Below are 10,578 nucleotides of genomic sequence, written 5' to 3'. Positions count from 1 at the left end.
TTTTTATAATCACTTGCATCCAGCTGATGCAAGTGAGTATAAAAATAAAAGTATAAAAATTATAATATACTTCTATAGCTGATCATGTTTCATTCAGAGGATTTTATTATATCCATTTCATAATAACCAAATAAATATTGTTTATTTGTATGATAAATTAATTTTTCCATATAAAAGTTTAATCTGAAAATTTGGCCTACCAGGAACGTAGTTTATTCGTATTGTTTAAAGTAATGTTAAAAACGTTAATTAGCCGTTTCCACGAGACTTTTTAAACGGATTGTGATGCAAATATTTATCAGCAAATTAAGCAAAAAATACTTTACAAAGCTTAGCCTCTTTTTTTAGAATCTATTAGTAAATTAATTAATTAATATTTAACAAATTAACTGTTAAAAATGCATTATTGTAAAAACGTCAGTGTTAATTGAACCCCTAAAATGAGTTGTAAGTTATTTCTGTAAACACTTCATAAACGAGCAGATTGTCTTTAGAATGTATTGATAAAAGAAATGTGTTCCTACAGTTTTTGTGAAAAATAGGAATGAAAACCAGGCTAAATGTATAATACTAAGCTTCGAACTTCATTTTATTTATACAAAACTACAACATTAACCGAATATAAAGTTTAAGTCTTTGTTTACTTAATTTTTTATTTTTATTTAAATTACAATTATATATTTGATTTTTTTTTTTTTCAAGAATACCTATAGATATTAAAATGCAACGCCCAAATTGGCATCCAAGAGAACATCTATCGATCGGTGTCGCGTGCCACACTCATAGCTATTTTGTATGTAAACTGTCTATCACTATATGTATAGCGCAGCTGAGACGTTTTGTAGTAAGTATTTATTTTAACGTAAATAAACGTTTTCAACTATAAAAAAAATTGAATTTTTCTGATGACAATATATTTTAAGAGACTTCAAAAAAGGGAGGTTCTCAATTCCATTGTACTTTTTTTAATAATTGTTACTTCAAAACCAGGTAGCACGCATTTATTAGTTATTACAACCTACCGTCTAACTTAAATTAAAAGAAAACCCTAAGTGTCTTTAAATTATTGTGTTTATATATTAATTCAAAATTTTGTTACGTTGAAGTCTTTAAAGGTTAGGGTAATATTTTTTTTGCAGAAGTCGCGTAGGTAGGTATCCAGTAAAAGTTGAACTACAAGTTTTGATGGCAAAATTTGATAATAAAATTACTCAATAAATCGTAAGCATCGTGCACATCAAGAACAAAAAATGTAATAGTAAGGTCGGTGGACCATGGAAGGCCACGCTCCTTTGAAGCGATGAAACGCGTTAGCAAGTTAATTGATGTCAATATAATTCCTTTTTTTTAAATAATTCCCATTAATATATTCTTAGTTATAGGATGCTGTTCAAGTAATATTCGTTGAGTTTTTTTATAGATGATAAAAACGTATTGAGCATTTAATATTTCGCTTAAATGAAAGAGCTTTTTATGTAATTTTAGTAAAAGCAGATATATCAATTGTTACAATTCTATTTTTAAGTTAAACGATTGATATTTAATATTGGCCTTGTTTGAAGCTATGTTCCTTGCAAGGCTATTTGAAAGAGCTTAATAAAACTTAATTTTAATAAAAAAGGATTAAAGCTAGCTTAAAAAAAAGCGATTTATATGGTACACAATAAAACAAACTATTACTTAAAAATTTGGTTCCGTCATTTATCCAGTTAATAAACGAATAAAAAGTTTGTTCGTTAAAGTGGCCTTCCTTGGTCCACCCACCTATAAGGTGGGTTGACCAAGGATGATGGTTTATTGAGTAATAATAATGTTCTTAAGACCGCTTATTGTAATTATCGCTTCTCAAATTGTGACATTTTTAAGCTTGTGTGCGTGTTACTGCTTATACATATATAATTACAATTACTAGAGTCTAGCCAATCGATATAATAATATATCTTTATCTATATATTTGCAACCCACCCCGGCTTCGCACGGGCGCAATGCTCAATACTAAATATACTATAGAATGTCTTTTAAAATTTTAATTCGTTGTGACGTTTTATATTTTATATTATTAAGGTGATGTCAGACGGTTCATTCGAGTATATGTTCTTTTGAGTGAATGATTCATTTTTCTTTCATTCCATGTTCACAGGGCTTAGCTGAAATGACGTAAAAAAGAACATTCATCCGTATTTTCTTTCAATATGGCGTCGAATGAAGTCGTGTCTCTTGGAATAAGTTTAATTTGTGATCATTTGATCAAGGAGCTAAAAAAAAAGATTAAGAAAAATTCGTTCGAGACAAAATGGCCAAATCCGAGTGAACGTTCGCTCTGTGTTCAGACTGTTCATTTTTCGTTCATTCAGAGTGGGAATGAAAGATGCCGAATGAACCGATCAGTCAGATCAGTTCACTAATTAATTAATTCGGCACTTTTGTTTCACTTTGTGTTTAGACGTGTCAATTTGAGTGAAAGATGCAAAATGAAACACGAAAATGAACAAAAAATGAACCGTCTGATTCCACCTTTACTGAACATCAGCAGATCTTCGCTTGACTTCGAGCTAGTCGTCTTCTTTTTTTTTCACACATTATTATTACGATAAATTACGGGAAAGTTTCTTACAGCTATATGTTTTTTTTTTATAAATGAGATATAATATCAATTATGATAAGAAAATATATACATTTGGTCTCACATTTTAATTTCTCACAGATTGATCGCTTAGGATAAAATAGTAAGCTTTTTAATCCTACTAAGAAGTTTTACTGCAACCCAGCGGGCTCTGTTCGCGCGAGGCTGTACTCTCTCGATTACTCTCTCGATTAGAGAGAGTACAGCCTCGGCGACTCTGATATCGTGTTTGTATATGTCTTGAGGCTATGCTCTAGGATGGTCCTTTCTGAGGCACCCACCGCTCGGCTGATGAATCTGATAATAGCGTCATCAACATAATCCGTGTAATAAACACAGGTGTTAGTGTGTCTGTTCCTGAAATTCGTGGATGATTGGATAAGGATTAATGTTGTATTGCTTAAAATCGCTTCGTAAATAAGCCTTTATCTGTCGTAAAAAGTAAAGGATGAAAATTGGTTATTGTGGGTTATCCCTAAGGTATAGACATATACGTTTACGGATTTTTGAAGGCGTTTTAAGGTGTACAATACTGTAGTACATTATTTTGATCTATCTCGTGAGGTTCAGCCAACGTTTGCAATGTAAGTGCAAAAAAAGAGTGTTTATTTATGACATCACATTAGAAACCTCTTCAATTATCAGTGTTTATGTACCTACTATATTATGCATGTATTATACATAGAAGTCTTCCTCTTGCAGTTTTTTTAATATATGGAGTGTTCCATATATTAAAAAAACTGCATCAAAATCCGTTTCGTAATTTTAAATATCTAAGTATACACTGGGGCAGACAGACAACGGGAAGCGACTTTGTCTTATACTACGTACTAATCTACGGCATTAATATAACTAAAACATGTACATAAATATTTTAGACATACGATGTCCGCTTGCGCTTTTATTATATTTTATTTGAAGTTATAAGGTTGTGCGAACAAATGAAATAAAAAAAAAATTGACTTGAATTTTAATAAAACATAAACAAATAACTTATTTTATGCAAAAAATACAAATAACTAGATTATTTATAATTAACGTTTCTCTATAGAAATCATATGCCCAGAAACAGGAAACAATAAGATTTCAATTTTTAAACGATCGCATTCCTTCGATGTTATTTTATAACTCCTCAAAATATTTGCAAGTATACTCTTCATTGCTAGCATTCCGAAATGACGTCCTATAAATAAAAAAAATATAGTAAATTAATAATAAATCGATTGTGTTCACTTTCCATAGACAGTTGTAAATATAATATATACTACAAGCATATATTATCCAGTCGTATCTGTATTATTATAGATATAGAATTTATAAATCTTGTCTAACTATTATTTACCAAGTTTACAGATTATTATTATAACATCGTTATTTGGTATAGACCCTACTCATACAATTCATAAGTATATAGCCTTCTGGTGTACTGTCAAATATAAAAGATACATATTTATATACGATTTTACTTATACATTAAACATATAAAAATAAAAATATCCACAATATTGATATTTTTATTGTAATATAACATAGGTCTAGTGCCTAGCTTATAAAGCCTAGGTCATTTTTAGTAATATTGTTATACTAAACACACATATATTATATATAGAATATGATTTAATAATTTTTTTCTATTACCTATGCAATTTCTGGCACCATAACTGAATGGTATAAAAGCACAAGGGTGTCTGGTAGCGCTGACTTCTGGTAAAAATCTGTCGGGGTTGAATTCATCTGCGTCAGGTCCCCAAATTTGCTTAGATCGATGCATTATAAAAGGCAAAACAGCACAACCAACTCCAGCAGGAACAGTGCATTTTGCTTTAACAATGAAGATAATGAATAAATTAAATATATGTTATAACCTTTATATTATCTTTTTTTAAAGCTTTGGTGCAATTAGGGTTGCGAGGAGAAGCTTCACAGTAATAAAATAAATTAGGCCATGCTTTTTACATGCATGGTGACAAGGCTACAAGACGAATCAGTCAGTATAATTTTAAGTAGTATATTGTCATCGTATAATTTACAAAAACGTAATTATAAATAAATTAAATCTTATTGAAAATATGGAGATTTCTTCGTTTTGACTTATAAAAGTAACTAGGTACTTAATACTAATTTTCAATAATAAAACTACTAAAATTTGAAAGGTACTTTCAATCTGGCCTAAAGTTTATCTTAACGTTAGTTGTAGTGATGATATTCATGAGATCTAGTCAAATATGCAACTTTCACATCGTTAGGAGGAAGTATGTTATTAATAGAAATATTTTATACGCCCCTTCCATAAAGTCTACGCATAAATATAAAATCTAAATAAAAATATATTCCAAATTCAATACATTTTAGTATGATATCATTCGAATGAAATAATAGAGGAGACACTTACAAAGTTTAAGTTCCTTTTGCGTTTTTCTACCTATGATAGGGACAACGGTATATAATCTCATTGTTTCCTTGATAACTCTCTCAAGATATTCCATTTTGTTTAAATCCTCTTTAGTTGGATATCGATTCGAATCTTCAAATATATTTCTTAACCTGCAATTATTTACTAATCAGCTTCTTTTAATAAATAAGAATATCACAATGCAACTATAGTGATGTTTTAATTAAATGTTAAAAATGAGTTAGATAAGAGTAAAAGTTATTATAAACACGAGGTGATGTGTTTAAAAGAGTTGATTTTTGTCTTATTTACTATACTGATTTAATGTAACAAATTCCTACAAAAAAATCAAACGGCATTAAATAGTCTGACCTTTTTTCTTACTTTCTGGAGTTTGTTGTTCACTTACTCTGTATAAACCTTCTCTTGTTCTTCCTGGTGGTTTCCCAGCAACAAGAGAGCGTACGATATAACAAGCGCGGTGGTGTCGTTTCCGGCTATCGTGATAGAGTCTATGTGGTCTCGTAGCTCTTCATCCTTAAATTTCATATCCCTTTCTAGTAACAATTCTAGTAGATCTCGGCGCCCTTAAATTTTAATTGATTTTTTTTAAAAAAAAATTTATTCACAATAAATACATGTTTTTTAATTTGGTTATAATTTGCTACTTTGAAAATAAAACATGTAGTTTCTAGCCTGTATTATTTGTACTCTTTAGTTTATAAAAATGACCGTAAATGACCGTCTTGTTGGTCAAGTGGCTACTTTTCTAAATTCGCAGGATCTGAATTTACTAAAAACAAAATAGGTTTCGAAATGTGGCGAAAACATTTTTAAATCCTAAAGATCTATTATTCCATAAGAAATTCTGTCGTGTCAGATTTGCCGTCCTATCGGATCTTGAGAGAGGATATGTCTTGCGCAATTGGCTAATTTCTTAGTAGCCGATGTTGCCGAAACCGGTCAGGCGAAATTCTATCATCTCAAATTAAAAATAATTCCACTTTTGCGTGTAAGAGCAAGCCATGAATGTTTTGTGCATAGTTCTTTCTCATTTTATAAGCTTTTATTATTTGAGTTATCAAAATAGGCTTTCATGAAAACATACTAACGAATATATGAAAATATAACATTATCATTGTTAAATAATAGATATAACTGTAGGAAACTGACTCTCTTTGAGCATTGCGCCATGCTTTGGGCCCCAATTCTAATTACATGCTGACAGTTGACAACGTAATGAAATTGAAACGTTAACCCGTTTTTATATTCTAATAACATAATGATCCAGTTAAGTTTCGGTCGAAGTTGGATCGAAATATGATTGGGATCGTACAGGAACCGATAAAATAAGTGGGATTTGCCATCAGCTACTAATAAGCTCAGGTTTATTTTTATGAGGAAATTTTGAATAGAATCGGAAACATATCGGATTCGTACATTAGAGGTAACAAAAAATTGTTGGGATAAATGTTTTATTGTTTACCTTCCTTTATTGTCTGTCCTTGACTAGCAAATAACTCCTTTTTTTTCTTTACTACCTGTATAAAAAAATACGTTTTGAAAAGTCTTATCTGCATCGCCTTATATTAAGTACATTACTTTTAGTCATAAGTTGGTACATATTGTAAAATATTTATATCAAAAAACTTAATTATACCATTTCATATAAAGCTAATAAAAATAAACATTAAGTATAATAAAAGAAAGACGCACTTAGTAATATAAAGTAATAACAGACCTTGATAGTGGGACCATCATCCCACTAAATCATATTAGTGATATTTTTGTACGGCAACGTCAACATCAACTTGTCAAGTTCAATAAATTTAGTGACAATGATATCATGATACTGTAAACATGAAGTCAAAAATTAGGTGTCAATTATTTTATTTACCTCGTCTGTAAATTTGTGTGTTAAGTCTATACTTTGCTGTTGTAATTTTGAATAGGACGTTAAATTAAAGAGAGCATCGGGTTGCATCCAGGCTTTAAAGAAACGCATACCGATAATCGATATAACGGTATTGCGCGCTCGCAAATACGGAGTGTCTGGATTGTGTTGCACATCCATTTTTTCGCCCATCGCGGTTTCTACAAAAATAATATATTGGTTATCAATACAATAACAAATTAAAACATATAGATAAATGTAAATTACACGTTAAAATATACGTATCCAAATTTATAGATAAATATGCCTCATAATACAGTTATTGATTTCTCATTAAATAGTTTGCATTTAATATTAGTGTATTTTAGGGCGGCCGTTTACTAACCAAACACTATATCTAACATACACGATGTGATGTACTTGAACACATCGAAATCCGCTTTGCCTAATTGTTCCTCCATGCGTTTCACCAACACTGATCCCTGTTCACCGAACACGTCAATGTAATCTTCTATGATACGATTGTGAAATATAGGCAAAAGTACTCTTCGGTGAACCTTCCATAACTCCACTGGAAACCGTAATATGTAGATTTATTATTTTGATAATTAATGTCATAGGAATTTTATAACATAGTAATTTATTACAGCAATCAATATATGTAAGAAACAATTAATGATCTTCATAAATTGTAATTATGACGATATTAATTGCAGTTAACAGCATTTGACAATTATAGTATTATAATTTATTAGATATTATACAAGCGCTTTAGGTACTTAGTTTACAGATAAATATATAATAATAACCTGGTGCTACAAATAGACCGTTTCCGAGCCATACTTGGAGAAATCTGTATGACGAATCCTTTTGAAGACAGTTCTCCAAGATTTTTTGAACATCATCTGGATTTAGTGTTACTAAAATAAATATAAATGTGATATAAAATAAGAAATAAATAACAAATAATTAATTCTACTTATATGGGGAAAATAAGCCTTACCAACATACAAAGCTGATCCAATCCAAACCTTGCTAATTCCGCCAGAAGTATCCACTAAGCCAGCCAGTTGCCGAATATTATTTAGCACTTCTAAAATCAAAAATAATATATATTTTTTCATATTTATGGGAAATTAAAAGATAGACCTTACTTAGAACGCTTAGAGCTGAATGATATACAGATTTTAAATAGGCGTGGATGGATCTCAGAAAATATGAGGAATAGCAAAGATACAATTTTGGCCATCCAAGCCCTGTTGAAACCTACTATTTGCTTATACACAAATTTAATGAGCGTCAATAAAAAACTCAAATAAAGTTTTAAAGATGCACAAAAAAGTCTTGACTTAAAAAAAAATGAATTGATGAGTAAATTTCGAATTGGAATTTGTTATATTTATTATTCTGGCGTCTTTGTTACGTGTCCAAATTTATAGTGATAATTAAAATTCCAAAAAAAAAAATATTTTTACGACAAATGTAGAAGTAAATAGCAATAAGCTAATTAATTGAAGCATAAAGAGTACAAAGTGTGACTCTAAATCTTTTAAAGTAGGTATCTACTCTAAATTTATTATTTTATTAGTAATAACGTATTAATTTTACGATAACATAGTAATAGTTAATAGTTAATTAATAGTTTTATATAGTAGGGCCAACTATTTAATATAACAATTAATGCAAAGTTTTCGATTCCGCAAAGTTAATAAATAAAAGTATTCATTTATATAATAAAATGCCGCGGAATATTTTTAAATTCGCGGAGCTTATGGTTATCTGTACCAAAGTTTATTAGTTTCTATAAAATTTCTTTAAGTTTCTTTACACGACTCGATAAACTTGTATGAATTTAGACCACAGATACTATTCAAGTCATGTCTTACTTTCAGGTCCACCGATAAACCAATGCGTATGTCCGAGGATAGGAAGATATCCTATGTCGGGCAAGCTCTCAGATAAAACATATAACGGCTTTCTCGAACGGCGAAAATAAACGTAGTAAACACTCAAAAATAACAGAAATAACACTATAACGAGCATTTTATACGAACTTTAAAACCGAATTTATTCAACTAATTGTGTTATTTATTATAAAAAAAAATAAGTTTTCGATACAAAATCTACGAGCGTACTGGTAATTTTTAGCATAGTTATGTGGTTATATTCACACCCGACTGCTAGGTTTATTCTACTGTATTGAACTATTTACACAAGTTATTAATCTGAAAATTATTTCACGACTGAAAGTGAATCGTGATCACACTAAAATTTTTACCTGATCTTCTTAATTTTACTCGACAAATAGATTGGAACCAAATATATTTATATAATAGTATAGTATTCATTTAGAAATTATTTACACCTTACCTAAATGTTTCAGTTGAGTGTCATTATATATATATAATATAATCTTTTTTAAAATTATTTTCTCATATAATATATTATAAAGTATATATATTACTGTAAAAGCTCGAACTACGGTAAACTTCGGTCCATTAAACTTTGGTATTCGAACTTATTTAATCATTCACTAGGCAAATGTTAGGTTAGGTTAGGTCGGAATGGTAAAAGTCCGAAAAAGTCGTCTCTTTATAATAAATACTTACATTTACCAATGCCGGTAAATCTTAGGTTTTACTGGAAAATCTTAAGATTTACCTTAGTTCGAGCTTTTACAGTAATATATATACTTTATAATATATTATATCAGAAAATAATTGAAAAAAAGATTTTGTTACTTAACAAAACATTATAAAGTATTTATATTTAGGGTTACTTTGAATAAGGTGGCATCCGACCACGGCTATCCTCTGAACTGTGTTGTTTTTCAGAGACAACGGTGCTGTTAAAATTAAATATAAAAGTTGTGAAGAAACAAATAATAAATTATAAAGACAATATATACAATTAGTGTAATTAAACTTAAAAATTTAGATAAGTTAATATCCCTAAACTCCCAAATTCTTTTAACCCAACTATTATTATTTTTTGCTCTTAAACTCCATTAGTTCTATGTCATCAAAGAATATCATTTTGCAGGTTTATTCATCATATTTTTTAGGCTGCACAAAAAACTAAATGTAAACACATTGCGCACGATTGATAAATATTTGTAAAGCGTTCAAATTGGGTTAGGCAACTGTGTTGTGGGTTGATGGAGTCGTACCTCGTATCGTATAAATGAAGTTGAATTCTGATTCCTCGTCTTAAAAGGTGTCGTGTAAAGAAAGGTGCTTTTGTTCTAATCAAAATACTCTTCCTCTTATTTTACCCATTTTGGATCGACGATACTTTTACGGCAGCCTACTTGACGTCAGTAGTGATACAATAGCAAAGTGTTTTGTGAGCCGAACAGGGCAGTTTCATTCTGGGGCCCTAGAAATCGTACATGACCTTTTTAAATCCGAAAACACATCAGTGATATTCTTTTCGTACTTTACAAGATAGTCTTTTAATATTTTCAACTGTCCAATACTGAGTACCCTAGTTTTACCCTTCACATTGGAAACCTTTAAAGGATAGCGCGAGGCCCCATTGATTGCGAAGCAGACTCTGTTCTAGGCTAAACTTCTTTGTAGATGTGTTGATTTCCCGACACTATATGATTTGTTAGGGCTCTAAGTATTGATGAATACGCTTAATACAACATAGAAAACTTTATTCAAC

The 10,578-nt window shown here is 30.0% G+C and overlaps 1 protein-coding gene across 1 annotated transcript; it reads right to left on the bottom strand.

Annotated features, from left to right (window-relative positions):
- Positions 1-3,579: 3,579 nt before the first annotated feature.
- On the bottom strand, positions 3,580-9,057 carry LOC125069867 (cytochrome P450 4C1-like). The gene is made up of 10 exons (XM_047679467.1): positions 8,796-9,057; positions 7,913-8,002; positions 7,719-7,829; positions 7,295-7,480; positions 6,913-7,109; positions 6,502-6,556; positions 5,425-5,602; positions 5,016-5,167; positions 4,262-4,444; positions 3,580-3,806 (listed from the first exon to the last, which is right to left on the bottom strand). The coding sequence occupies exons 1-10, from the start codon at positions 8,950-8,952 to the stop codon at positions 3,658-3,660; spliced, it is 1,458 nt and encodes a 485-aa protein (XP_047535423.1). The 5' UTR covers positions 8,953-9,057; the 3' UTR covers positions 3,580-3,657.
- Positions 9,058-10,578: the final 1,521 nt, after the last annotated feature.

Source organism: Vanessa atalanta, chromosome 16, assembly GCF_905147765.1.
Source record: "Vanessa atalanta chromosome 16, ilVanAtal1.2, whole genome shotgun sequence".
NCBI lineage: Eukaryota > Metazoa > Arthropoda > Insecta > Lepidoptera > Nymphalidae > Vanessa > Vanessa atalanta.
Note: the sequence above shows the minus strand (reverse complement) of the source record. Positions and strands in the feature narration are given on the sequence as shown.

Excerpts from the sequence above, each read along its gene's own strand:
- LOC125069867 (XM_047679467.1), bottom strand. The coding sequence starts at position 8,952 with ATGCTCGTTATAGTGTTATTTCTGTTATTTTTGAGTGTTTACTACGTT. Across the intron at positions 7,110-7,294 it reads TATGTTAGATATAGTGTTTG|AAACCGCGATGGGCGAAAAA; the intron begins GTTAGTAAACGG and ends TTATTTTTGTAG. Across the intron at positions 5,603-6,501 it reads AGGACAGACAATAAAGGAAG|GGCGCCGAGATCTACTAGAA; the intron begins GTAAACAATAAA and ends TTAAAATTTAAG.